Source organism: Raphanus sativus, chromosome 2 (genome assembly GCF_000801105.2).
Source record: "Raphanus sativus cultivar WK10039 chromosome 2, ASM80110v3, whole genome shotgun sequence".
Lineage (NCBI taxonomy): Eukaryota > Viridiplantae > Streptophyta > Magnoliopsida > Brassicales > Brassicaceae > Raphanus > Raphanus sativus.
The window spans coordinates 27,586,249-27,614,060 of NC_079512.1; the positions used below are offsets into that span (position 1 = coordinate 27,586,249).

The 27,812-nt window shown below is 38.0% G+C and overlaps 5 protein-coding genes across 7 annotated transcripts; 2 read left to right on the plus strand and 3 right to left on the minus strand.

The window, feature by feature from the left end:
• The first annotated feature begins 5,640 nt into the window (after positions 1–5,640).
• On the plus strand, positions 5,641–9,377 carry LOC108841839 (indole-3-acetic acid-amido synthetase GH3.15). The gene is made up of 6 exons (XM_018614609.2): positions 5,641–5,796; positions 5,912–6,223; positions 6,790–6,891; positions 6,982–7,122; positions 7,726–8,390; positions 8,651–9,377. The coding sequence occupies exons 2-6, from the start codon at positions 5,934–5,936 to the stop codon at positions 9,238–9,240; spliced, it is 1,788 nt and encodes a 595-aa protein (XP_018470111.1). The 5' UTR covers positions 5,641–5,796; positions 5,912–5,933; the 3' UTR covers positions 9,241–9,377.
• A 702-nt stretch (positions 9,378–10,079) lies between these two features.
• On the plus strand, positions 10,080–14,250 carry LOC108842125 (uncharacterized). The gene is made up of 4 exons (XM_018614948.2): positions 10,080–11,348; positions 11,730–12,301; positions 12,389–12,608; positions 12,777–14,250. The coding sequence occupies exons 1-4, from the start codon at positions 10,146–10,148 to the stop codon at positions 14,130–14,132; spliced, it is 3,351 nt and encodes a 1,116-aa protein (XP_018470450.1). The 5' UTR covers positions 10,080–10,145; the 3' UTR covers positions 14,133–14,250.
• Positions 14,238–16,659, minus strand: LOC108842126 (protein NRT1/ PTR FAMILY 6.1). Its single transcript, XM_018614949.2, has 5 exons — positions 16,327–16,659; positions 15,991–16,208; positions 15,317–15,897; positions 14,892–15,240; positions 14,238–14,815 (listed from the first exon to the last, which is right to left on the minus strand). The coding sequence occupies exons 1-5, from the start codon at positions 16,556–16,558 to the stop codon at positions 14,315–14,317; spliced, it is 1,881 nt and encodes a 626-aa protein (XP_018470451.1). The 5' UTR covers positions 16,559–16,659; the 3' UTR covers positions 14,238–14,314.
• A 626-nt stretch (positions 16,660–17,285) lies between these two features.
• On the minus strand, positions 17,286–19,257 carry LOC108839862 (peptidyl-prolyl cis-trans isomerase FKBP19, chloroplastic). Of its 3 annotated transcripts, none has more exons than XM_018612639.2 (10): positions 19,106–19,257; positions 18,947–19,016; positions 18,724–18,831; positions 18,364–18,449; positions 18,230–18,280; positions 18,037–18,117; positions 17,912–17,956; positions 17,761–17,816; positions 17,567–17,642; positions 17,286–17,486 (listed from the first exon to the last, which is right to left on the minus strand). In XM_018612639.2, exons 1-10 carry the CDS (start codon positions 19,178–19,180, stop codon positions 17,391–17,393), a joined length of 744 nt encoding a protein of 247 aa, XP_018468141.2. In that variant the 5' UTR covers positions 19,181–19,257; the 3' UTR covers positions 17,286–17,390. The 3 variants fall into 3 exon arrangements, with proteins under 3 accessions (XP_018468141.2, XP_018468140.2, XP_018468142.1); XM_018612638.2 differs by having other exon boundaries at positions 18,724–18,834; XM_018612640.2 differs by having other exon boundaries at positions 18,724–18,862.
• A 6,531-nt stretch (positions 19,258–25,788) lies between these two features.
• Positions 25,789–27,529, minus strand: LOC108842383 (cytochrome b-c1 complex subunit Rieske-2, mitochondrial). Its single transcript, XM_018615280.2, has 2 exons — positions 27,223–27,529; positions 25,789–26,617 (listed from the first exon to the last, which is right to left on the minus strand). The coding sequence occupies exons 1-2, from the start codon at positions 27,407–27,409 to the stop codon at positions 25,977–25,979; spliced, it is 828 nt and encodes a 275-aa protein (XP_018470782.2). The 5' UTR covers positions 27,410–27,529; the 3' UTR covers positions 25,789–25,976.
• Positions 27,530–27,812: the final 283 nt, after the last annotated feature.

A 27,812-nucleotide genomic window follows, 5' to 3' on the forward strand; every position in this document is an offset into this window, starting at 1 on the left:
TCGACGGAGACGGAGACTTCTCACTCTGGAAGAGGAGGATGTACGCTTATCTAAGCGTATCAGGTCTGAAGGATGTTCTTGTAGCTAAAGCCTCTAGCTCAGAGGTCAAGAGCGACGGATCGGAGGAAGATAGCGAAGATGTGAAGCTGAAGAAGAAGTCTGAAGAAGATTCAATATCCGAACGTTGCGAGAAGTCTATGAACTTGATCTTCTTGAATGTAGGAGATCACGTCCTAAGGAAGATAGAGAGGTGCACAACCGCGGCTGAGACGTGGTCATTGCTGGAAGCACTGTACCTTCCTAAGTCGCTGCCAAATCGAGTTCATGCGCAGCTGAAGCTATATGGATTCAAGATGCAGGAGCAGCGAACGATCGATGATAACATTGATGATTTCCTCAAGATTGTTGGGGAACTCAGTCACCTTAGCATCGAGGTACCAGAGGAGGTACAAGCTATCTTGATGCTGAACTCATTACCATCAAGGTATGATCAGCTCAAGGAGACATTGAAATACAGCAGGGAGGTTATTAAGGTTGAAGACGTGGCTAGTTCAGCCAAGTCAAAGGAGAAAGAGATTAAAGAAGCATCTGGTTCTCGTCCAAGTTCTGAGAGTCATTTCATCAGGGGTAGATCAGAGAACAGAGGTGGCTCAGGTGGCAGAGGGAAGTACTCCGGAAGGTCCAGATCGAAGTCTACCGATAAGAAGAAAGTTTGTTGGATCTGCGGTAAGAAGGGTCACTTCAAGAAACAGTGCTACAAGTGGCTGAAGCGCAATAATGGCAAGCCTTAGTCTCAGCCAGAGTTATCACTAGCAAGGGATGACACTCAAGACTTAGTAGGATTGATAGCAAGTGAAGTTAACTTGTCTCAGAGTCAGAACGATATGGAAGAGTGGATCCTGGATACAGGATGCTCTTTTCATATGACATCGAGGAAGGACCTGTTCATTAACTTTGAGGAGCAGCATTCTGGGAAGGTGAGGATGGCAAACAACAGTCATACAGAGGTCCGAGGGATAGGTTCAGTACGGTTCATGAATCCAGATGGTACCACATTTGTGCTTCATGAAGTCAGGTTCATGCCGGGAATTGCTAGGAATTTGATTTCTCTAGGTACATTGGAAAGAAAAGGGTGTTAGTTCAAAGGATCAGACGGTATGTTGAAGATTGTATTGGGCTGCACTGTCATAATGAAAGGGGAGCGTAAGTCCAATTACGTTCTTATGGGTACTGCACTGAAGTCAGAGGCGTGTTCAGCTCAGAGTTCAAGTCAGTCATTGTCTAATGATACCAGATTGGCTACAACGAGACTTTGGCATAGCAGACTGGGTCATGTTGGGCAGAAGGGACTTGAGGTACTTGCAAAGGAAGGCTGTATCGACAAGTCAAGCATCACGGATCTCGACTTTTATGAAGATTGTGTGATTGGTAAAGCGCACCGAGTCAGCTTCAGCACAGCAAAGCATGTTACTAAGGAGAAGCTTGACTATGTGCATTCTGATTTGTGGGGATCACCGAATGTTCCTCGGAGTCTAGGCAACTGCCAGTATTTCATTTCTTTCACAGACGATTGGTCAAGGAAAGTATGGATATACTTTCTAAAGACTAAGGATGAAGCGTTTGATAAGTTTGTTGAATGGAAAAGGATGGTAGAGACTCAGACAGAGCGCAAGGTGAAGAAGTTCAGAACCAACAATGGGCTGGAGTACTGCAACATCAGGTTTGACAAGTTCTGCAAGGAAGAGGGAGTCGTACGTCATAGAACGTGCACGTATACTCCTCAGCAAAATGGCATGGCGGAAAGACTGAACCAGAGCATCATGAATAAAGTAAGGAGCATGCTCAGTGAGAGTGGATTGGATCTGAAGTTCTGGGCAGAGGCAGCATCGACGTCAGTTTACATCATCAATCGTCTCCCATCTTCTGCTATCGACTTCAGCATTCCAGAGCAACGGTGGACATCTGCAGTGCCTGATTTGTCTGGCTTGAGGCGGTTTGGCTGTGTAGTCTACGTTCATGTGGATCAAGGGAAGCTGAATCCAAGGTCGATAAAGGGAGTGTTCACGGGCTATCCTGATGGAGTGAAGGGCTTCCGAGTGTGGTTAATTGATCAGGAAAAATGCGTCATTAGCCGCAATGTCATATTCCGAGAAGACCTGATGTACAAAGACATCAGCAAGACTAAAAACTCAGGTACTTATATATCAACAAATAATGTTTTAACTAACCCCATTTCTAGTGTTGAGAATACAAGTGACAATCAAGAACAAGTTGTAGAGAAAAGAGGAGCAAATAGCTCGGCTCATCCTGAAGTGTCTGCTCAACCTTCAAGTTCAGAAAGCACTACAGGTCCTTCGGTCTCAGAGGACCTGAGCGACTATCAGCTGGTTCGAGACAGGGCAAAGCGTCAGATTAGACAACCTACGAAGTTCAAGGATTACCAAGTATATGAAGGTGATGAAGTGATAGCAGGATTTGCGTATCTCATGAAGGAGGATGCTGGTAGACCGGAGCCGAGTAGCTACAGAGAAGCATTGGAGGATCCTGATAGTGAGCTGTGGACTAAAGCTGCAGATGAAGAAATGGAGTCACTTATCAAGAACAAGACTTGGGTGCTGGTTGACAGGGTCAAAGGGCAGAAACTGATTGGGTGTAAGTGGCTCTTCAAGAGGAAGTCAGGAATTGCTGGTGTGGAAGATCCGAGATACAAAGGGCGCCTTGTGGCAAAGGGATACTCTCAGAAGGAAGGCGTCGACTTCCAGGAGATATTTTCTCCAGTTGCCAAGCATGTGTCAATAAGGTTTCTTCTGTCTACGGTTGTTCACTTCGACATGGAATTGCAGCAGATGGACGTGAAGACCGCGTTCCTTCACGGATACCTGGATGAAGACATCTATATGGAGCAGCCAGAAGGGTATGTAGATGAGCAGTTTCCAGAGAAAGTATGTCTAATCAAGAGGTCTTTGTATGGGCTGCGACAGTCTCCACGTCAGTGGAATACAAGATTCGACGAGTTTATCTCTAGTCATGGATACACAAGAAGCGAATACGACATCTGTGTTTACTTCAAGGAGTATGAAGAAGACAGTTACATCTACTTACTCCTGTATGTAGATGATATCTTGATTGCATCAAAGAGTAAAGACCAAGTAGCTGAGTTGAAGAGACTACTTGGCTCAGAGTTCGAGATGAAGGATCTCGGTGAGGCTAAAAAGATTCTCGGTATGGAGATAACTCGTGACAGAGTAAAGGGGATTCTCACTATTTCCCAGGAAGATTACGTAATGCGATTGCTGGGAAATTTTAACATGGACAAGTGCAAGAGTGTGTCTACACCCTTGGGAGCTCACTTCCGTTTAAGCTCAGCAACAGAGAAGGAGATCAAGGAGGAGTCAAGCTACATGAAGGACGTTCCATATCAAAGTGCTGTAGGATCACTTATGTATTCTATGGTAGGAACTCGTCCTGATCTTGCAAATGCAATTGGTGTGGTTTGAGTTATCCTATCAAGCTCCACTGGCAAGCAGTTAAGTGGATCTTAAGGTATGTAAGAGGGTCAACAAAGACGAAGCTCGTATTCATAAAGGAAGGCTAGTTCGTTGTCAAAGGTTACTGCGATGCAGATTATGGTGCTGACTTGGACAAGCGGAGGTCGATCACTGGAATGGTTTTCACTGTGGGAGGTAACGTGGTGAGTTGGAGGTCAAGTCTGCAGAAGTCTATAGCATTGTCAACTACAGAAGCAGAGTGGATTGCACTTGGTGAAGCAGCGCGAGAAGCATTATGGTTAAGAGGTTTCATTAACGAGTTGGGTTTGAACAGGATTGTGTGGAGGTGTATTGTGACTCTCAGAATGCCATTGCATTGTCTAGAAATCATGTTCATCATGAGAAGACAAAGCACGTGGACGTGAAGTACAACTTTGTTCGAGAGTTGGTGAGCTTGAAGATTATAGATGTTGTGAAGATTGCTACTCAGTACAATCCAGCTGACGTCTTTACTAAGGTCCTTCCAGTTGGAAAAATGAGAGAAGCCCTGCGGTTTCTCTGTGTCTCAGATGACTGATTGGAGAAGGCATAAGTTATTCAACAGCCTGATGGGTTTATCAGGGTATCTACAAGCTGATGAGAGTTTTTCCTCAGGAGGAGTTGATGAGAAGAGTCAACGCAAGAAGAGTTCAGAATCGGAGCTGTAGGTGTTTCAGTTCAGGAGGAGTTAACGGGAAGCAGCTGACAAGAGAGGAAGGCATACATCTATACTTGGACAAGGAGGAGATTTGTGATATAGGTGTCCATTGTATTGCTGTATGTGATTATCGTATACCACCGGTCTCGAGTAATCTAGTCTAACCGGTTTTGGTTAACTAGGATCACGTGTTATCACGTGGGTTAAGAGTTGTGAAACGGCGTAGTATAAGCTGTTACTACTTAACCCTTAGCTCGAGGTAGATTGTGAGTTAGAGTTGTATAGCGAGAGAGTAGAGAGACTGGTGGTTACGATTGTAATTCAAGAGCTCAAGATCAGAGCTAAGTAGTGGATTGCTGATCATCGATCAGCCCCAGGAGTTATAGCGGCCTCTTCACTTTGAGGAGGTGCGGTGAATCTGGGTGACCAATTCTCTTGTGTCTTTATCGCTTTCAATCTTGTAGTTGATTCGATTAGATCACAATGATTCGAGCAATCTGATCAGCAGATCGCACAGTTGTAAAGCCATAACAAACTAAGTTCGAGACCACCTATATTTGTATACAAATATGAACTGATTAACTTTTAAAACAACTTCTACTTACATTGAAAAATACAGTAAAATAAATATATATATATTTACAAACGACTAATGCTATTGATGATCAGATACAATACATACTACCAGAAACTATATCAAATATTAATTTATATAATTAACGGTTAAACAAATATTTGCGCGAATGTGCAAATCAAACTCTAACTCTAGTATATACTTAATAATCTTTCATGCGTTTGACTCAGATATAGATTTTTTTTTTAAACATAAATGGCTACAGAATGTCTGCAAACATCAAACAAAGGACCAATACTTGGTGGTAAAAGGAGAATTCGAGGCAAGGCTTAAAATTCGTCAGTTTTGGGTTCGAGTCTTGTTAATTAGGAACTAAGTTACATTTGTTTGACCAGACGAATATGAAATCATGTCTTTGGTTTTAGTTGGAGATTAGTTGGACCTCAACTTAGATAACCCTCAAATTGAAAAAGGCCCAAAGTGAAGTTACAAAGGAACGTCCGGCCATTTTTGGAATTGGTTGCTACATGAAACCGTCTATGACATATGACAACAATCTAACAAATAACTTGGTTTAGATCATAAACCCAATCACCACATAAGTGATCGGTGTGACGGTTACTGCTCTTACAACTCTTCGGTTCAATGATTTTGCTTAGTAGGAAACAGGAACCGGTGTAGCAAATTTAACCGAATTTGTGTGCGGTTCAATTCAAACCTTTATCCAAATTAGTTTTCACTTGAAGATTTATTTCTGTTTCTTTTCTTCAGAGAGTTTTCAGGGCAATGCATTACATGCTTCCCAAGAAATTGGCAACATTTTTATTGGTCGTATCATAAGGTTTATGTTTGTGCTGATACATAGATAATGAAAAAAAATCTGTTAATGTCAATCCGAAACTTATCCAGAGCTTCCGGGCACACGGACATTTCGCCACACCACACAGCCTTTGTGTGCTTTCTCCAATATCTCCTTTAAAGTCTCCAAGCGCAGAGCAATAGAGAGGCCACAACTCATCTACCACACCAGAACAGAGGTCTGCTCTGAAAGCAATTTCTTGAACAACAAGAAACACAGTCTTTGCTGTTTTTAACCTAAGCGAGATGACTTAATTACAGTTTATTTTTTTCTGTTATTGTTGTACGTTGCAGATAATCAAAAAGCAACCTAACCATGTTGCCAAGGTTCGATCCAACCAACCCATTAGCTTGCATGTCTGTTCTTGAGGATGTGACCAGTAACGCAAAGCAGATTCAAGATTCCGTGTTGGAAGCAATACTTTCACGTAATGCTCAAACCGAGTACCTTAAAGGTTTCCTCAACGGTCAACTCGATAAGCAAAGTTTCAAGAAGAACCTACCCCTTGTGACCTACGAAGATTATCGCTCTTATATCGATCGTATCGCTGATGGCGAGTCCTCTAATCTCATCTGTGATAGACCAATCAGTCTTTTCTTGGCCAGGTATCTTCAAGACAACGCACCTTGTCTATCAAAAAAAAATATACACCTTGTTTTGACCTTGAAACCTATGGAGACAATGCTTTTCTGTTATGTGATAACTAAAACAATTTTAAAGAATTTTGTAAGAGATTAGAGCATCATTATCGTAGGTCTTTCAAGTAGAATTTCACACCATATATATTAATATTGTGGTAGTAGAGTTTCTCAAAATGCTTAAGAGACTCATGCTATAGTCTTTGGTTTAGGAGATTTTTACATGAGTCTCTCGAGCTTTTGAGAAACTCTCCATAACATATATATATATATATATATATATATATATATATATATATTGGGTGAGAAACTCTAGTTGAAAAACTCCGATGCGGATAGCCTTAGAAACCTAGTCTTTAATACATAACCTAAAATGAAATAACCCACATGTATACTTATTTCCCCTGCTTTACAAATACATGACATTCTTTTTTTTTTTGGGATGAGATACATGACATACTTATCTTCAATAATGTGAATTAAACTGAAGCATGTACTATGTAAAGAGTTAAGGAAGTGATTGTTTTTTGCAGCACGGGTACTTCAGGAGGATATCCAAAGCTAATTCCTTTGACAGCAGAGGACATGGAACAGAGGATACTGTTTGCATCTCTCTATGCACCTCTAGTCTTCAAGTAAAGAGTTCCAAACTCAACAATTTTTCTTCTTGCTCTTTTAACAAAGAGTTTGCTAAAACCACGCCCTTTTGTTGTTACTGCCTGCAGGCACATTGGAGGTCTAACCGAAGGAAAATCTCTCATGTTCTATTTCGTGACCCGAGAAAGTGAGACTGCCTCCGGGTTGATCGTCAGGTTTATGTTAACTTGTGTCTTAAAAAGCGTCAACCCATCCAACATATTTCTATGGTAAATCAACAAAAACTTGTTTCCCACGTTACATTCAATCTATCAAACAGGGTTTCACCTTAGCCCGGGCCGGTTCAACAATTTTTGGAACCTAGGCAAAAAGAAATAATGGAGAGCATCTTAGTAATTATTAAAACAAATTGTTGAAAATTAAAATTTAAGATTGTTATGTACTCTATTTCATTATTTTGATTGATTTCTTACAGATTTTGTTTTAAGATTTATAAAACTAAATATAGCTAAAACATTTTGAGAAAATGACACATATAGCACCAAATCAAGTTTTTAATGAATGTTATTTATGTGATTTTCTCCCTCTAATGCTATTTTGGAGATAAAAACTCCAGAACTGCTATTTTGGACAATTGCCCAAACATATTATATTTATATTTTGTTTGTTTATCAAGAAAAATTAAGTTAATTTTTTAAAAAATTAAACTTTGGACCTCCGATATCATTGGGCTCTGGCCGGTCACAGACTCACAGTTGCCGCCTTATTAGCTAAGCCGGCACTGACCCAAGTATTAGGGATACCAAATGTCCGGCTTATCGTCCTTTGTACTACCAGTGTTTGTTTAATGGATTTCTTAGACGGTTTTACAGGGATCGAGTACAGGTAAGCCCGCATGAGATTTCGACTTGTGTAGACACATCTCAAGCCATGTACTGCCAATTGCTTTGTGGACTTGTACAACGCGAAAACGTAGCGCGCCTGGGTGCACCCTTTGCATCTTCCTTTCTCAAAGTAATAAACTTCTTGGAGGATCACTGGACTGAGCTATGCTCGAACATAAGGACTGGCCGTGTCAGCGACTGGATCACTGACGCTCAATGTGTTTCAGGGGTCTCTAAGTTCCTCACCGCTCCGAATCCGGACCTAGCGAGTGTGATCGAGCAAGAATGTAGTAAAACATCATGGGAGGGAATAGTGAAGAGACTATGGCCAAAAGCAAAATGCATAGAAGCTGTTGTTACCGGTTCCATGGTGCAATATATTCCATTGTTAGAATTCTATGGAGGAGGTCTTCCTTTGATTTCATCTTGGTACGGCAGCTCTGAATGTTTCATTGGGATTAATGTCGATCCTCTAAGCAAGCCTTGTGATGTGTCCTATACCATTGTTCCAAGTATGGCGTACTTCGAGTTCTTAGAGGTCGAGAAGGACCATCAAGAAACTGGTCATAATCTCACAAAGAACCCTGTGGTCGTTGATCTTGCCGATGTTAAAATTGGACATGATTATGAACTTATTATCACAACATTCTCTGGTAAGTTCTATCTCCTTCTCATTTTGTCATTTTCAAAATAAGTGTTAATATTCAAACAAGTTATGTTTCATAAGGCATTATACTATTTGAATTTTTTTTGATAAAAGACCATTCAGAATTTATCTTTGTGAATGAAAATTAATTTTTATTAAGAGAATTTTTTTGCAGTTATATATATATATATATATATATATATATATATATATATTAAACATTTTTTATTGTGATGTGTAACACAAAATCTATGCATGGTGTTACAGGTTTGTATAGGTACCGCTTGGGGGATGTTTTAAGAGTGACTGGTTTCTACAACAATGCCCCACAATTTTATTTTGTAGGAAGACAAAAAGTTGTTCTGAGCATGGACATTGATAAGACGTACGAAGAAGATTTGCACAAGGCCGTGACAAGCGCGACGCACTTGCTCGAGCCACATGACCTCATGCTCATCGATTTCACTAGCCGTGTGGACTCCTCCACGTTTCCAGGTCACTACGTGATCTATTGGGAACTCGGGAGGAAACTCAAGGACGCGAAAGTCGAGCCCCACCGCCATGTCTTGGAAGAATGCTGCTTCACCATTGAGAAGTCTCTCAACTCTGTGTACAGAAAGTTACGTAAGAATGATGGTACCATTGGACCCCTTGAGATTAAGGTTGTTAGGCGTGGCGCTTTTGACGAGCTCATGAATTTGTTCCTGTCTCGAGGCTCTTCTGTGAGTCAGTACAAGACCCCGAGGTCGGTGAGTAGTGAAGAAGCTTTTAAGATATTGGAAGAGGCAGTTGTTTCCGAGTTTCTTAGCACGAAAACTCCGTCGTGGGAGCCACGTGAGATGCACTCTGGCCGATAAATCCAGTCTCGTAATGTGGACAGTATGAGCCTTCGCTTATAATTACATATGAATAAGATCGCTATGTAGTATGTACTTTATATCACATAAAAGACACGATTACATAATCGAATATATAAGTCTATTACAATCGTCAAGTGATGTTTTATAAGTCTTTCACGTGCCTATATAATGAAGACCTGCTCGTATGATATGAAGATGTGTTGAACTAGAACAGCTTATTCAACACTAGCAGCTAATGGGTGCTGGGCCGCTGGCTACTGAATGTCATTTGTAAACACCAAAGGTCTAAAGTGAAATAAAGGAAATTTTTTTAAGCAGTTTGAAAATGTTTAAACGATCTAACAAAGCTCAAATATTAACTAGCTATATATTACCAAAAAACTATATATTACCGTTTAAGGCCATATATCACTATTGTTCCCCAACTCTATATGTTAAAAGATTGAAGCATTTGAAGGAAAAATTGTTAACTTAAAACCAACAAATTTTATTTGATTAATTATATTAACCTTTTACCAAAAAAAAATTTGATTAATTCAATAAAATAATGTTAAATTTTTATTAACAAATGATAAAAGTGTCATCTGATTGTGTATTTTAAAATTCTTAAAATTATATACAATTGTGAAAACATGCAAATTATTATTTCAATACATTTTATAATTCTTTGTCTCACGAGGTACGACAGCGTTTTGCTTAGCTTGCGCCACTTCTAACTAATTCTGTGTACGTGGACTTACGAAAGCTAGAGACAGTGGACCCTACTTATAAGATCCAACGGCTGTTACTCTTCCAGACACGTCACCGTTCCGCGAAAAAAAGAAATCATACTCACAGATCCTTTCCTCATCAGTCAAACGGAGAGATCAAATCTCTTACTCTAATAACAAATCCCGGCGAAGATGATGCCACCGGAGCTACAGCCGCGGCTGTTCCGGCCACACATAACCTCTCCCTCCGGCGAACCATCTCCCAATTACCCTCCCCACATGACCAGAAACTTCACCGATCGATCCAACGCAACTTCTCGATCCAACAACTCCTCTCGATTCTCCCCCTCCTCGTTCGCCTACAACGCCCGCGTCGCCATCGCTCTCGTCCCCTGCGCCGCCTTCCTCCTCGACCTCGGCGGCGCTCCGGTCGTCGCCACGCTCACGATCGGCCTCCTCATCTCCTACATCGTCGATTCTCTCAGCGTCAAGTTCGGAGCCTTCCTAGGGATATGGATGTCTCTCCTCGCCGCTCAGATCTCCTTCTTCTTCTCCTCCCCAATCTTCTCCTCCTTCGACTCCCTCCCTCTCGCCTTCCTCGCGGCCTTCCTCTGCGCCGAGACCACTTTCCTCGTCGGATGCTGGAGCTCGCTCCAGTTCAAGTGGCTCCAGCTCGAGAACCCTTCGATCGTCGTCGCTCTCGAGCGTCTCCTCTTCGCGTGCGTGCCTTTCACCGCGTCCTCGCTCTTCGCATGGGCCACGATCTCCGCCGTCGGGATGAGCAACTCCTCTTACTACTTCCTCGCGTTCGCTTGCGTGTTCTACTGGATCTTCGCGATCCCTAGGGTTTCGTCTTTTAAGGCCAAGCAGGAAGCAAAGTACCACGGAGGAGAGGCTCCTGATGATAGCTTCATCCTTGGACCGCTCGAAAGCTGTTTCCTTTCTCTGAATCTGATGTTCATGCCGCTTCTATTCCACGTGGCGTCGCATTACTCCGTGGTGTTCGCGTCGGCTGCTTCGGTTAGCGATCTGCTGCTTCTGTTTTTTGTCCCGTTCCTGTTTCAGCTCTACGCCTCGACGAGGGGGGGTCTTTGGTGGGTTACCAAGGATTCACATCAGCTGCAGAGCATTCGGGTTGTGAATGGGGCAATTGCTGTGGTTGTGATTGTGATCTGTTTGGAGGTTAGAGTTGTGTTTCGCTCTTTTGGGAAGTATATCCAAGTGCCTCCTCCGTTGAATTACCTTTTGGTGACTACGACATTGCTTGGAGGTGCTGCTGGCGCTGGTGCTTCGGTTCTTGGAATGATATCGAGTGGTCTTAGCTCAGCTGTTTTCACTGCTCTGGCTGTGGTTGTGAGTGCTGCAGGAGCTATCGTCGTAGGATTTCCAATTCTGGTAAGTATCTTACTACCAATTGTACAGCTTCTGTTAGTTTCGTTATTGATAACTAGTTCCTTGAGCTTTCCTGTAATCAAATTTTGATTGCATATTAAATGAGTAGGTATCCAAACAATTTCGTTTCGTAGTTATATGAGAAAGTTGGCATGCATGTGGCAGCTTACATCATCACAGTAGTCTTGTAGAACTTGTTGCAGCCAGTTGATATAGTTGTTTTACTGTTTACCATCTTCAAGTGCAGCATGTGTTTATCGATGAAATATCGATTCTGATAGTTGACACCTTGGATACTATTATTTGCCTCATTTGTAAAGTCCTGTTTTTGATTTATGAGCAGCTCTATAGTAAAAATGGAATTTCACTCTGTTTATATTGCAGTTTACTCCGCTTCCTGCAGTAGCTGGGCTTTATTTTGCTCGGTTTTTCACAAAGAAAAGTGTGCCCTCTTACTTTGCATTCGTTGCTCTTGGAAGCTTAATGGTTATATGGTTCGTAATGCATAATTACTGGGATTTAAACATATGGTTAGCCGGCATGTTCCTCAAGTCATTCTGTAAGCTTATAGTGGCTAACATTATCATAGCCATGGTCATCCCTGGTCTTGTTCTTCTCCCATCAAAATTTCACTTCCTGACTGAAGCTGGTATGGTGGCCCATGCATTGTTGTTGTGTTACATTGAGGACCGTTTTTTCAATTACTCGAGCATATACTATTATGGAATGGAAGACGATGTGATGTACCCTAGTTACATGGTTATCTTGACGACGCTTATTGGATTGGCTGTTGTAAGGAGACTATTTGCTGATCGCCGAATTGGATCAAAGGCTGTCTGGATCTTGACGTGTCTGTACTCAGCAAAGTTGGCTATGCTCTTCCTATCATCAAAATCAATTGTATGGGTGTCTGCAGCTCTATTGCTGGCCGTTTCCCCTCCCTTACTGCTTTACAAGTATGTACTAGGCGTTCTAACTTTTACAAATATCATCTCATCTTGAACTTTAAACATTGATTCTATTTCTATTGATGGAACGTGCAGGGAGAAGTCGAAATCTGCGTCTAAAATGAAACCATGGCAAGGTTATGCTCATGCCGCAGTTGTTGCTATCTCAGTTTGGTTTTGTCGGGAAACGATATTTGATGCTCTACAGTGGTGGAATGGAAGACCGCCATCTGATGGCTTGCTTCTTGGTTTCTGCATCGTTTTAATTGGTTTGGCCTGTATACCAATTGTTGCCCTCCACTTTTCCCATGTCCTGGTATGTCTGTTTACTATTTACTATTTCCTTGTTTTTTTTTTTTAGTCTGATTATCTAGATGTAGTGGTGCTGGAACTAACGTCTTGATTTTAGGAGTTTAACTACTAAAAAGAGATGGTTCAGTTGTTGCTTTTTACTGACAGGACAATTTTCTTATTCTTTTTGCAGTCAGCTAAGAGAAGCTTGGTATTAGTAGTGGCAACTGGATGCATGTTTATTCTGATGCAGCCACCGATGCCTATGACGTGGAGTTACCATTCAGAAATGATCAAGGCCGCTCGTCAGTCAGCTGATGACATTTCCATCTACGGATTCATGGCATCCAAACCGACTTGGCCGTCTTGGTTGTTAATTGTGTCACTCCTGCTGATTCTTGCTGCTGCTACATCTCTAATCCCAATCAAATATGTGGTAGAACTGAGAGCATTTTACTCCGTCGTCATGGGTTTAGCTCTCGGTGTTTACATATCTGCAGAGTTCTTTCTACAAGCTGCTGTTCTTCATGTTCTGATTATCGTAACAATGGTGTGTGCCTCAGTTTTTGTCATCTTCACCCATTTTCCATCTGCCTCAAGCACAAAGCTGCTTCCCTGGGTGTTTGCTCTTCTCGTGGCTCTATTTCCAGTGACATATTTGTTAGAAGGGCAGGTCAGAATTAAAACTCTCAGTGATAATGTTGCCTGGGGTTGGGATGCAGGGGAGGAGGATAAGAAAGTCACAACGTTGTTGGCAATTGAAGGTGCAAGAACATCTCTTCTAGGTCTCTACGCAGCAATATTCATGCTCATAGCTCTCTTGATCAAGTTTGAGCTCACTTCGCTTTTGCGTGAGAAAGTCTCTGAGAGCAGTGGTCAGTCAAAAACCCAAGGCGGCGCAAGGGGGATGTTCCCAACACGAATGAGGTTGATGCAGCAACGCCGAGCCACATCAATCCAAAGCTTTGCAATAGAGAAAATGTCAGAAGATGGAGCGGCCTGGATGCCAGCGGTTGGTAACGTTGCCACCATCGTCTGCTTTGCCATATGCTTAATTCTCAACATCCACATTTCAGGCGGCTCAAGCCAAGCGATCTTCTTCCTGGCTCCTATCTTACTTCTCCTGAACCAAGACTCTGATCTCTTGTCTGGGTTCGGCGATAAACAGAGATACTTCCCGGTGATTTTAGCCATATCAACATACTTGGCTTTATCCTCTCTCTACACTATATGGGAAGAAGTTTGGTTCGGTGGAAACACTGGTTGGGGAATAGAAATTGGAGGGCGTGAATGGTTCTTTGCGGTGAAGAACCTGGCTCTCCTAATACTCACGGCACCAGGTCACATTATATTCAACAGGTACGTGTGGAGTTACACCAGTAAACAGTCAGACGCGTCGCCGATGCTTACCCTGCCACTTAGCTTTGCAGCCGTGGTGATAACGGACGTGTTTCAGGTTCGGCTTCTTGGAGTTTTAGGCATTGTTTACTCTGTTGCTCAGTATGTAATATCTAGGCAACAATACATGAAAGGGCTGAGGTATATTTAGACAGCCGTTAGGATTTCCTCGTTTTTCTTGTGTAACAATGCTTCATTTTCCCTACCTTTCTTAGACCTTTTTGTTTCTCGGTTGATGCATTGAAAATTGCAGAGATACGTTTACATGACTTTTATAGTTTTCTTACAAACAAACAAATCTTAGGAACAGAACAGAACACATAGTCAGTGTCTTTAAAAAGATGCTCTACTCTTGTCATCCTCAGTTTCAACATCCCTGTACTTATACCTATGAGCTGACCAAAGGAAAACACAGAAGTTCAAAAGGCTCAGAAGCGTGAGGAGCCAGTACAAACAGTCGAATCTCCCCGTGTTTATGTTCTGCGACAACCACGAGTTCCCATCTGAGTTCCTGGTCGCAGCCTTCACGATGTTGTTCAAGATGGTGGCAGCAAAGCACCCTAACCCGCCAGCTAGCGCTGCGTAGGCTGAACCAATACTCTTCATAGCATCAGGTGCTTCCTCGTAGAGGAACTCCAGTAGCCCAACGATGCAGAAAACCTCTGCTATACCGATGAGACAGTACTGGATTAACAACCAGTATGCTGTTAGATCAGGCATTTGGGTCAAGAAGTTGAACTCGAATCCATGCTGTATCGCGTAATGTCTCCTGTAGTTCTCGAATAGTCCAGCCCAAGCTACTGATATGATTGAAACTGCTAGCCCTATCCCCACCTGTTGATAAAAAAACAATGTGCAAGCGATGAATGATATGATTAGAGATGGAAGGGTTGAGTACTGAGTAATATACCCTTTGAAGCTGGGAAGCACCATGGGGATTGCCAGTGATTCTTCTGGTGATAGGGACGAAGACAGAGTAATAAAGGGAGAGAATGAGGAAAATGCTGAGTCCTGGGAAGACAGGCATGCATGTCACTGGAAGCTTGAGGTGCTGGATGTGTGTGTTGAGTGTATAAGCTTGTTGCACTGACAGTGTTAGATACTCTGTGAGGACCAGACTCAGCATTACAGTGCATGCTGGGATCGGAATCAGTCTTATCAAAATCTTCACTTCCTCCACTTGTGTTACTGTGCACAGCTTCCATGGTGACGGCTCTAATCCATCTTCTTTCAACTGAAGCGCCGCCTTGTCTAGCCATCTGCACCACAATCAAAACATGTGAGACCTTGTTCATAGGATTATTATACCCATCCAAAACCATACCAAAGCTGCACCTGAAATCGCCTGTGTGAGGGATTTTACGACTGCCGTTAATAGCAGACTTCAAGCCTGGAACCTCGTAGAGACCGATGAACTCGCTGCTTGTAAAAGCTGCACCTCGTTTGCGAAAAGCTGCAACTAACACCTGAGCAACCCTTGTCAAGGGACTACCACCAGGCAACCTATGCCGATAAAGCGGTGTGCCAGCAAAGAATAGAGCATTAGAAATGGCCATAGCTATCGCCAATGTGCCAAAAGCCATACCCCAACCATGTTCCATCTGAACGTACACTACCAAAGTGAAGGCAATGATAGCACCTAGAGTGACAGATAGATAGAAGAAGTTGAAGAAGCGGTCCAAATGTGTTTTATACTCTTTGCTCTTCTCATCAAACTGGTCCGCACCGAACGAGGAAACACATGGTCTTATACCAGCAGCACCAAATCCGGTTATGTAAAGAACCGTGTAGAGATAAAGCATTTGCCAAGATTTAGCTGGTTGGCAGTTTCCTAAGAGCAATGATAACTGGTCACAGTTACTTTGGTCTGGTATGAACATCTTCAAACTTGCTCCCAGTGTTATTCCTATCAACCCCTTCTCACAGGGTACAGAAAAAAACTAGATTTTTAGATATCAATACCAGCAGGACTACAAACATGTCTCAGTTCAACGAACTCTAGTGCTTACCAGAAGATACATGGTAGTGAAAATAGCAATGGTCCAGTATCGACCCAAGTATGCATCAGCCAAGAAACCTCCAAGAACAGAGGAGGCCTGAGAGATGCCAAGGAAGTTGTTGACTGCGTTTGAAGAACTCTCAAAAGGCCTATGCATCACGTAAAACATGAAGGCCACCATGTTGACTGATAATCCGAAGTAAGCCATTCTCTCAGCCATTTCATTTCCTAAGATTGCAACCAAACCAAAACATAAGCTTCAAGTAGAACTATATAATGATATTTATCTTAAAAAAAAAAAACTATATAATGATATTCAAGAAAACAAAATGTATGCAAAAGTTACCAAAAATGAAGAGAGCTGCTATCCAACCACCGGTTTTGGAAAGATTGGCGATGGGTTTGCCATGGATGTTAACAGGAGTGGTGCCTCCAGTATAGCCACGTCCAAGAGCAAGACGTCTGTTATCTGATTCTATAAAGAACACACTCAACTCCTTCCTATGCACTGAAGCGCTCGAACAACCTCCCGGCGTCTCGGAGACACTCAACGGGGATTTAATCTCTGATACAACCATGTTGGATCTATTCTCTCATAAGACCATGGAACTAGGAGTCAGTCTCTTACAGTGAGGAAATAAAAGCAAGAGACAGAGAGAGAGAGAGAGAGAGAGAGAGGGAGGTAAGGGAATAATTAATATAACCAAAACACAATCAGTAAGAAGAAAGTGACGTTTGAGGATTGGTTAGAGAAATGTATAAATGCAGTAGCTTAGAATTGAAAGATTGGTATTAAATAGATGGAGCTAGCTGGTGAATGGTAAACAGCAGAGTAGATGCATTAACTGCACGTGGGAGTCCCATCTCTATTGTCAACCGCTTTAAACGTTCAAAAGAGGCATCATGTTTCTTGATGTATACATATAAAGAAACCATTGCTTGGTTTGTAACTTGGAAGACATAAATTTTGATTGAAAGGCTTTAGTACAATGCGTAACTGCATCTTGTTTTGTTTTCTTGTTTTCAGTCTGCATTAATGACGACTCTGACACTGAACATACATTGGCAGCTATACAATAAAGTCAAACAACATAAGCTAACACTGGTTTGTGTTCATATTTAATTAGATGGAGAGTATTGAAACGTATTCATACCAAACCCTATGCAAGTAGCCAAATAGGACATTAGCTAGACTGGTCTCTTTTGGTATTTTAATTGATTAGGATCACATGTTCCAACTATCTATTAGTAAAACTAATTTTGGAGTATATAATATATTCATTACATGTTTTTGAAGCTTGTAAATGAGCTAACATTATCTGATGTATAAGCTGCGCTCAATGTATACAATTGTTTGTGTTGTTGAAGTATACACATGACAAAATATATACGCCAATGTAGATCGTCCAATCAATTTGGTACAATTTTGAGGAGTTCAACATCAAAGAGAAGTGTCTTGTCTATGAGCCCTTGGTTCTTGAGCACAAAATCTAATGCACGTTGTCCCTGCGCGCCAACATCAAAGAAAACATTAAAAACTATGTCCTTATCATACATAGTTAACATAAACCTGATAGAAGACTAACAGAGAAAGTTGTTGGTCTCGGCGCACTCTTGTTGTAGTCATTTTCTGGGTATCCTAACTCTGGAGGTACAACCAACCTGCAATACCAAGCTAATTATTACACTAGATTCATTCTACCATAATCAATATGTATATGAATGAAAAACATATGGAAGGATGTGTAGAATGAGAGAGATATTAGAAAAGATGTGGAACCTTCTGATACCACCAAGAGCCATCCCAGAAACGGCCTCCTCGAAAGCAGGTATCACCTAGAACACCAAAACCACAATGCAGCATAACTATTTAAACACTCAGCAATAGAGTCCAAATAAGCAACTAGAAGAAGATTAGAAATTGCACCCACCTCATTAGATCCCAAGGTAAATTTGAAAAATTCCTTCTCATCCCCCTACAGTTTCACAAAAAAAAAAGACTGAATCACTGCTTTGCTAATGAAACCAATAAGAAGCGAAAAACGTGTGTTGATACCTCAAAAGAACCTCCTTTGGTTTTATTGCGTGCTTCGAATATGCGGCCATAGTAACCTATTGTGTAACCATCCCAGTCAACCTGACATACACTGACAAGTTAATGGTCCTTTGAAACATTTAATAAAAAACGAACTCCAAATTCTACATAGCAGAATCGAAGGATATTATTATGCATAATAAAATCTCCTTACCACAACTTTTTCTCCCTTCTTTGGTATAGGCCCAGTTCCTACTCGCAAATCCTGCACTCTCTCCAAGTTAAAGAAATGAACAGATCACCATTAAACTATGGAAGGTGTAAGATAATAAGGGTTTGGGGGATGACCTTATACTGAAGACCAGAAGGTGTTTCTGTATAATCTGGATACTTCATTTTCGTTTTGCCGTAATCTTTGCCTCTAATCGCTGGCACTGCAACACCGTAACAACAAAACAAGCTTTCATCACACCAAAGATAAGGTTTTGCAGTGATAAATAAAATTCCATTTCACCCTTAAGAAAACATCTCTCAGAGCCCAAAAAAAAAAACTCCAACCAGTTTACAGACTAATAAGATCAAAGAGCAATCCAAATTGCATTCAAAGGAACTAGTTACTCTTAAAGTCTTCACATTTTACTTAAAAGATGTTAACTTTTTTTTTTTTTGTCAAAGCCCTCAACAAGAAACCGAAAATTTATATCTTACTGTCAGCGAACTGAGAAGCTTCAGCGATGGCTCCATCATCGTATGTTAGTGCTCCAATCAGTAAACCAACAGAAGAAACCAACAATTTTCTGCGATCAAACTCTCCACCTGCTTCCAAAATGACTTCACAATTCACTATCTGAGGACAAATGTTACGGTCTACGCTCATATAATGTATCCTGGAGAAATTAAAAAAAAAAAATCAAAACTTTGAATAGCTAACCAGACGAGCGAAGAGGAGACAAGTCATCTGTTCGGTCGGGTAACCGAGCAGACACGGTCGTCCTGCATCTCTGAGAATCAAATTGAGAAAGAAAAACGAGACGTATCAGTGAGTAAAATGAGGAAAAGGGAAGAAGAAGGAGTGAGATAGAGATAGTACGTTGGTGGAAGAAGAAGAAGCTCCGGTGAGCGGTGGAGAGGAAGGAAGGTAACCAAAGGCTGATATCAAAGCCATTCACCAAGTGATACTCAACTTGTGTAGACACTTCGAGCGAGGCCTCTTTAAAAAAAAAACACAAAAATAAAGTCTCTAACTGAGACCAAGTGTTTGCTCAGTAAATGAAGATTAACCATTTTCCGTATAGTTTGACTAGGGCTGTTATAATTCGTTGGGTTGGGTTGCACATGAGCAAAACCTAATCCATATTGTTAACTGATTGAGCTGCTGAAGGAGCAGAAATTGAAGAAAAAAAGTTTATATGTTATGGTGGATATAAAGATCCGGTTGGGAGTGGAGAGTTTTTTCATGTAGGATGTTTAACACACATTTTAAGTATAGTTGTTCAAGATAGTCCAGCGGTGACCAGTGAAACTTTGCAGAAAATCATAGAAAATGTCAAGTTCGTTAAAAGATCAGAAGTAGATAAATAAAATTTCAAAAATGTGTTGGTATATTGGGAACTCATCCTGATGAAGGTCTTGTGTTATATACTTATATGTAAGTACATGGTAGAGTTTTGTTTTTCTCATGTTTCCTATAGCTATAAAGTTGAAAGATGCACTAGGTAATTTTGCGGATGTAGAAGTATGTTTACATGTTTTTTCTTTTATTCTGAGAGGAGGAAAACATAAGAACATTTGGGTTCACCCCTAAAGTAAACTTTTAGGTTCACCCAACCAATAGAATTTCGTTATTTCATATTCAGTATCTTTAAAAAAAGAAATATAATATTGTCAAGTTATATTATCTTTTTAAACTAAAAAATAAAATAAATAAAAAATAATATTAATTTCAAATAAAAACACATCTAAAAGAAAATTAATACCATCAGCCAAACACTAAACTCTAAATTCTAAATCCTAAACTCTAAACTTGTGGGTAAATCATAAATCCTTGGGTAAATCCCAAACACATGGATAAATTCTAAATCATAGAGTTTAGGATTTATCCACGGGTTTAGGGTTTACCCAATAGTTTAGTATTTAGGGTTTAGGGTTTAGTATTTTGCTGACTGTTTAAATTTTTTTTAAAAAAATCTAAAGATTTAAGATTTATCCAAGGGTTTATGTTTTACCAAGGATTTAGGGTTTATGATTTAAGGTTTAGGGTTTAGTGTTTAGTGTTTTGTTGACGATATTTTAAATATAAAACTTTTTTTTGCGATTAATATTATTTTCTATTTATTTTTTAATTTAAAACATAATAAAACTTGATAATATTTTGTTTTCTTTTTTAAAAGATACTAAATATAAAATAACGGAATCTTATTGGTTGAGTGAACCTAAAGATTCACTATAGGGGTGAATCCAAGTATTTCTCTAAGAACATGACCATCGATTAGATATTCAATTTAGAGAAATACTTGGGTTCACCCCTAGAGTAAACCTTTAGGTTCACCCAACCAATAAGATTTCGTTATTTCATATTCAGTATCTTTTAAAAAAGGAAACAAAGTATTGTCAAATTTTATTATGTTTTTAAAATAAAAAATAAATAGAAAATAATAGTAGTCGCAAAAAAAAGATTTTATATTTAAAATACCGTTAGTAAAACACTAAACCCTAAACTCTAAACCCTAAATCATAAACCTTAAATCTATGGTAAACATTTGGATAAATCCTAAATCTTTGGATTTAAAAAAAAATATATATTTTTAACACAATCAGCAAAACACTAAACACTAAACCCTAAATACTAAACCCTAAACCCTTGGGTAAATCATAAACCCTTGGATAAATCCTAAACTGTAGAATTTAGAATTTATCCAAGCATTTTGGATTTACCAAAGGTTTAGGGTTTACCCAGGAGTTTAGGATTTAGGGTTTAGTGTTTGGCTAACGGTATGAAAAGTAAATTTTTCTAAAACGTATTTTATTTGCAATCAATATTAATTTTTCTTTTTTAGTTTAAAAATATTAATATAATTTGACAATATTTTGTTTCATTTTTTAAAAGATACTGAATATGAAATAACGAAATCCTATTAGTTGGGTGAAATCACTCTAAAGGTGAACCCAAGAATTTTTCTTCAATTTAAATATATCTGAACCGTAAAATAATTTAATAAAAAACAGAAAATAAAACCTGTGAAAAAGTGACATATATGCACTAGAGTTTAAAACGTGTTTCCAAAAGTTTTATTTTATCATACTCTGACTTCATCTCTAACTTAATTTTTCTTTTTTTTTAATAGTATAATTCTAATTACAACCTCTTTCTCATCCCCTCAATAAAGCTGCTCTAAATGATATGTGAATTTCTAAAGCCATTTTCTAAAATTAAAGATTTAAGTTGTTGGTAGTGGAAAATAGCCTCTTGATATATATTTAGATGAACCATTTATTGATATGGTTGCTTACAAGAATTTAAATGTCTTAACATATCGGAGCGTTAACGCAACTCGCTTAAAAGAATTATCAACTATGGTTTATGGTTTAAGAATATTCATTTAGTATAGATAATAGAGTGCTTAACTAGTTAAAAGAGTTTCCAAAAAATGGTAAGTTCTAGTAATTTTTTATGTTTCACTGAAAATAAAATTATTTTCTTCTTATATGATGAGTTTATTGAGGAAAAAGAAGGAAGAGAGAATAAAAAGAAGAAGAAAGGAAAGCAAACTTAAACTAATCATGTCTTTAAAAATTTTTAGTTGATTATGATAAGTGATTTTTTATCTCTCTATTTGGTACTTGCAGTCTGTTAGTAACACATTGTTATATTGATTTTGGTCATTAGTTATGGTTTCATTGGGTTAAATGATTTAGTAAATTGTATAACCACATAATTTTGATTCATATTCAAGTTCCTTGTCATAGTTGTTGGATATTTGCAGTATATTATTAATGTGATCGGCTGTTATCACTTAATATTTGCAATATATTATTAACGTAATTGGGTGTTATCACTTAATTATTTATCTAACTCTCTGAAATATTAGCTAGTTCCACCTTTGGCTTATAAAATCAGTTTTTTTTTTGTTTACAGAAATCCTTGAATTTGTACAAGCTATGTTCAAGAACCACATCAAGTAAATGATTTTTTGTATGTTGTAAGTATCTTCAAATTGCAGCACATCTGATGTGAAAGAACTCTCCACTGCAAACCATATCCTTTCTAAGTTGCCTCTTGTGAACTTTTTGCATGTTGTCATTAACGGAAGCATTATCTAGAGTTACTGTAAACACTTTCTTATGCAAGTCCCATTCTTTAATCAGCTACACTAATTTCATGGCAATAGTGAAACTAGAAGAGGGTGAAGGAAAAACACAAAAAGAGAGAATCTTATCTCTAAAGTTCCAATCACATCAACCTAGTGAACAGTAAGACATAGATATCATGGTTTTTGCTCTCCAAAGATCAGTCGTCAGACAAACTCTACCTAGAACATCACTTAACACCTGTCTAAGTTTCATTTTCTCTCTCTCAAAGATCTTAGTGACATCTGCAACTGCTGTATTCCTACACCAAAACTCGATGGTCGGATTAGCATATTGAAAAGATTTCCTAACCCTTTTGTACCCAACAAAGGCGTAAGGGAGATCATGCTCGAGAATAGCCATATCATCATTTCTCAAGATGATGACTGGATATACTTACAAGACGGAAGGGTCTTGATGTATGTTATAACAAAGGGAGAGATGAAAAGAAGAGGAAAACTTCGAGTTCAGACTGTGTAGAGTGATTGAAGGATCTTGGTAAGACAGAGGAGGAGTAAGAAGAAGATCTGGAGCTGCCGACAGAAGTTGCGGATGTAAGATTAGAGATGGACGCCATTATTGAGATATGAAGTGTTTTTCTTGGTTTGATTTTTTGGTTTGATTGGAGATATAAACAAGAAAACATGTTAAGTGACTGATAAGTTAAGTAGGGAACAAAAACAACGAATAAGTATATATCTAAAACTAGGTATTTTTTACACCATGTGCAGTAAAAAAAAATTTAAAATATTTTTTAACAGATAAATATAAATTATATTAATTTTTATTAATATTGTAAATTTTCTTTTTCTTATCAATATTTTAATATAAATTTGATTTAACTAAACATTAAAATTAAGATAATTTTTTTTTGTTTATTTTAAATTATATCTAAGAATATGCATGTATATATTTAAAACTATAATCTTAGGTAGATTTTTCTATCTATTAATTAAATATATTAAATAAATATGTAAAATTTCATAATTGTCAAAACTTAAAATTGATTTTATTACATTTATTTTACTAATGATTCTACGATTTAATTTGATTTTAAGATTTAATTTTTATAATTTTCTAAAAGTATGTATATATTTTTGAAATATTTTTAATTTAAATGATATTTCGAAATTTAAAATGCCATAATTGAATATATTTATTTTAATGATGATTTAGGAGTTATTACCATATTCTAAAAAAATCCAAAAATATAAATCGACAATAAATGTAATATATGAGTTATTACCATATTTTAAAAAGTTTATCAAAAATATAAATTAAAATTAAATATAATTGTCTATGTCATATTAATCTATAAGATATGTTATCAATTTTAGTAGTTATATCATATTATTTTTGTAAAAAAGTGATTGTAGAAAAACATGTGATAAAAAAAAATGTGACAAAAGCACTTCTCATATATAATGTAGGGGATAGACACGATGGATGGTGATAGATAGATGCTAACAGTTGACCACGATCCCGTCATATCCAAACTATTAAAACTGAAGTACACTTAGTATTTAACCCTAACTTTTCCTAAATAATTACAGCTTGTGCCACTAGATTTAAAATAAATAATTAATTCAAATTACAGTTACTATATTAATCATTTAGATTTGCCTAGATTTTGTGGAGAGTTTATTACCAAAAACGTGATTAGTAGATATGTTTTCTTAATTATCTTTCCTAAAATCAAACATAATTAATTCGAAATATAACCTTACAAAATAAAATTTCCAATTTTTATGTGTTTAAATACAAATCGGTTATATGGAAATAACTAATCAAACATGATTCTTTTGAAATCAAACATTTCACTTTCAAACATTAATATTACCCTAATTTTAAAACTATTTATTTTTAAGTGTTGTATATTCCTCATTTATTTCCAATATAAAGTAATTCGAAAGACATATTAAATTGAAAAGATAAAAAAAAATTCCATAAGATATTTGGTTTAGAAACATAAATGTATTAGTATATACAAGCATATTAAAAGGTTAAATTTATAAGCAAATACAATATAAAAGTGATCAATATAATTAAAAAAAAATTAAATTTATTAAGATGTAATTTTAGTTAGTGCAGCATCTAACAAAAATATTAACAACCAACACATTTAAAATATATATAATATATCTATAAATCATAATTTTATAACAATATTATCTATTACAAATTTTAAAAAACACCCGGACGGACGCACGGGTACGGAATCAAAATAATTATATGGAACCATCACCTATCTTATTTGTAGTTTTTGGTTCAATCTAACAATACACCTAATCGTGAAAAATCAAATACACTTCAATCAAGAAACTCAAAACTTTATGCCAAAATTTGCAGTAAAAATTAGTAGATTTATCATTTGAGTGAAAACTTCAGTATATTTTTCTTGATTGTTTAGAAAGAACTCGCAAGGTAAAAAGTCGGCACCACAAAAAGATAAGGATAGAGATACATAAATTTTTTTGTTAAAAAAAAAGATACAGAAATTTATAAAGAAATGAGAAAACTCGGTAAAAGAAAAATATGTTTCTATCTTTTTTCCGGGGAAAAAATAATATATGGGCTTAGATTCTGGTATAAGGTCCACAATAGACGTTTCTTATGTAACTGTAAAATATAATGTACCAAATTTTTAACCATAACAAAATGGCTCAATTTATTTACTTAAATTAGGCTTGCTAAATTAAATTTGCAAAAATATATACTTATTTTGAAAGTTTATTTTTGGTAACTTTGTTTCATTATTATTTTATGTTTCTGTCTAAATAATATATTTGTTTTATAAAATCTCATAATAAAATTTGAATTTTATAATCAATTTTAAATCACAATATTTATAGTAAAATTTAATACAACCCACATATATACGTAAAACTCTAATATTTTACACTTTAATGTTTAATTTTCCAAACGAAATGAATAAAAACAAACTAAAAAATATTATAGTTTATAAATGAGCGCTAAATAAGTTGAACAAGACACACCAATATCAAAAGTCAATAACGTATGAATCTATAACAAGAAGATAAATATACGAGTATCTTTTTTTTAACAAAAAAAATTATGTATCTCTATCCTTATCTTTTTGTGGTGCCGACTTTTTACTTTGCGAGTTCTTTCTAAACAATCAAGAAAAAATAAATATACGTTGTTAAAAGTGAAATATATAATTTTGAAGAACAAACACCCGCACGGGAGTGCGGGTAAAAAGCTAGTTATGTCATAATATTGATGTCATAATACAAGCAAGACACACTAATAACTCTTTGGATTATACTGTTGCAATGGCCTGAGTATAGTAAGCGACGTGAGCTACCCTAAGAGCTCATAGCTTGTGATCAAACTTTGAGATACCAGCTGATCTATCTCAGAGATGTGAGAAATATGCGTGATAAAACAATAAACACAAGACTATGAACAGAGAGTCTTTCATCATTATCGAAAAACAGAGCTCGAGTACACAGTTCAATAAATATGACAAAACGGTTTCAATTATTCAGCAAAAACAAGACAATCTTGCTCATAACATTGCCGGAACATGGGAAAAAAAAAGAAACAAACGGATGTAGTTCTCTGACTGTTGTGCTTTTTATTCATCATCATTAACCAATGAGTAACTTATTCTCTTCCAAGAAGCTGTAGGTTGGCACCTCCAGGTTGTACGGTGCAGGACCTTTCCTAATCCTTCCAGAGATATCGTAGTGCGAACCATGACACGGGCAAAACCAACCACCGTAATCACCAGCATTCGGCAAAGGGATACACCCCAAGTGAGTGCAGACTCCAACAACCACCAACCACTCCGGATTCTTGACCCTCACCGAGTCCTCCTGCGGGTCTCTCAAAGATCCAAGATCCACGCTGTTCGCCAGCTTGATGTCATCTTCTGTTCTTCTCCTGATGAACACCGGCTTTCCACGCCACTTCACCGTGACAGTAGTTCCCGGCTCGATGCTCCCGAGGTCGACCTCGAGGGACGCAAGGGCGAGGACATCTTTACTCGCGGACATGCTGACAATGAGCTTGAGGACTAGAAGGCGGAGAACAGAGGCGTAGACAAACCTCCCACCGGACAGGACGAAATATGCGAATGCACGCTTGCTAGGGTCACCAGGTGGGTAACGCTCGTGGTTGTGGTTATCATAGACAATCTTCGAGTTAGGTGTCTTGACGGCCTCCACGGTGGCAGGTTCCGAACCAAAACCTACCTCATTCCCTTGAGTAAGGACTTCAGATGAGAAACCTGATAATAGAATGAAAAAAAACATTAGCAATATTCACAACAATGCAGGAAAATTAGAGATATTATCAAAACAAATAATCCACAACAACATTAAATTAAGTGAAATCTAACTAAACTAAATCTAACCAACTGAAAAGCGAGGAAACAAATTCAAAAAATCAGCTGTATAAGACAGAAATGCTTAAAACACAACAAAACTCCCATGCTAAAAATGTTTAATCCCATGAATCATGATGAAAGCTCCTCAACATGTGCTATTAACTGCTAAGTATATGCCAATAGAACAGAACATCCATCTCCCTAATAATGAAGAGACACAAAAGATAAAAACTTTAGAGACCAAACACACAAAAGATCAAAACTTTAAGAGACAAAACACAAAAGATGGTCGCAATCAAGCATTCAAAAACACCGTCCTAGATTCATGGAAACCAAACCCCAACAACACGTAGAGATCATCTCGTAGATGCGAGAGAGCATGAATCTCAATCATTCTAAGTACGATTTAAAAAAAAAAAAAATAGCGTTCAATCAATCAACACATGAAAATGAAAAGTGATATCAATTCAGAGAGAAAGAAAAGGAGAAAGAATAGATCGGCAGACCTCTCATGAGGCTCCGGTGGTAAGAATCGAAACGTGAAAGATCGGTAGAGGAGACAGATCTGGGGGATGAAGATGAGTCGTCGACGCCGCCATTGGATAAGGTATGGTCTCGGGAAAGCGCGAAGGAGGAGACGGTGGAAGATCTCTGCGAAAGAGAAAAAAGCCTCCTTCCTGCTACTCGCAGCATCTCTCTGCTCAAACGGTGGATTAGGGTTCCGCTTTGGCGAGAACAAGAGTTGTTGTCCTAATGGTTAGAGGGACGGCCGATGGCAACAGAGATGTTGAATAGTCCCGTAAATTTAGTCTTCTACTAAAGAAAAGGTCAATTTTTTTGTTATTATTATTCTTTTCCAGTGTGTACTTTGTTTTTCTTATGTGGTTTTACAAATATAATTGTTGTTTGATTAATCTTTTGAATGCATCTAAAATAAATTAAATTTTATTAACAATAAGTATTATTTTTTTATGAACTATAGAATAAATAATTATATGAACTGAATTTTTTTATGCAATTTCGCATTTATACACATCATCAAATTGTTTTATAAAATTATTTAACAATTCTACTTATATTTTGCAGCATAATAAAT

Excerpts from the sequence above, each read along its gene's own strand:
- LOC108842125 (XM_018614948.2), top strand. The coding sequence starts at position 10,146 with ATGATGCCACCGGAGCTACAGCCGCGGCTGTTCCGGCCACACATAACC. Across the intron at positions 11,349-11,729 it reads TCGTAGGATTTCCAATTCTG|TTTACTCCGCTTCCTGCAGT; the intron begins GTAAGTATCTTA and ends TTTATATTGCAG. Across the intron at positions 12,609-12,776 it reads TCCACTTTTCCCATGTCCTG|TCAGCTAAGAGAAGCTTGGT; the intron begins GTATGTCTGTTT and ends TTCTTTTTGCAG.
- LOC108842383 (XM_018615280.2), bottom strand. The coding sequence starts at position 27,409 with ATGCTGCGAGTAGCAGGAAGGAGGCTTTTTTCTCTTTCGCAGAGATCT. Across the intron at positions 26,618-27,222 it reads CCACCGGAGCCTCATGAGAG|GTTTCTCATCTGAAGTCCTT; the intron begins GTCTGCCGATCT and ends TTCTATTATCAG.
- LOC108842126 (XM_018614949.2), bottom strand. The coding sequence starts at position 16,558 with ATGGTTGTATCAGAGATTAAATCCCCGTTGAGTGTCTCCGAGACGCCG. Across the intron at positions 15,241-15,316 it reads CCTCACACAGGCGATTTCAG|ATGGCTAGACAAGGCGGCGC; the intron begins GTGCAGCTTTGG and ends ATTGTGGTGCAG. Across the intron at positions 14,816-14,891 it reads GTGCTTCCCAGCTTCAAAGG|GTGGGGATAGGGCTAGCAGT; the intron begins GTATATTACTCA and ends TTTTATCAACAG.
- LOC108839862 (XM_018612638.2), bottom strand. The coding sequence starts at position 19,180 with ATGGCTTTGATATCAGCCTTTGGTTACCTTCCTTCCTCTCCACCGCTC. Across the intron at positions 17,957-18,036 it reads CCAAAGGAGGTTCTTTTGAG|GGGGATGAGAAGGAATTTTT; the intron begins GTATCAACACAC and ends GTGAAACTGTAG. Across the intron at positions 17,643-17,760 it reads GCTCTTGGTGGTATCAGAAG|GTTGGTTGTACCTCCAGAGT; the intron begins GTTCCACATCTT and ends TTGGTATTGCAG.
- LOC108841839 (XM_018614609.2), top strand. The coding sequence starts at position 5,934 with ATGTTGCCAAGGTTCGATCCAACCAACCCATTAGCTTGCATGTCTGTT. Across the intron at positions 6,224-6,789 it reads ATCAGTCTTTTCTTGGCCAG|CACGGGTACTTCAGGAGGAT; the intron begins GTATCTTCAAGA and ends TGTTTTTTGCAG. Across the intron at positions 8,391-8,650 it reads TATTATCACAACATTCTCTG|GTTTGTATAGGTACCGCTTG; the intron begins GTAAGTTCTATC and ends ATGGTGTTACAG.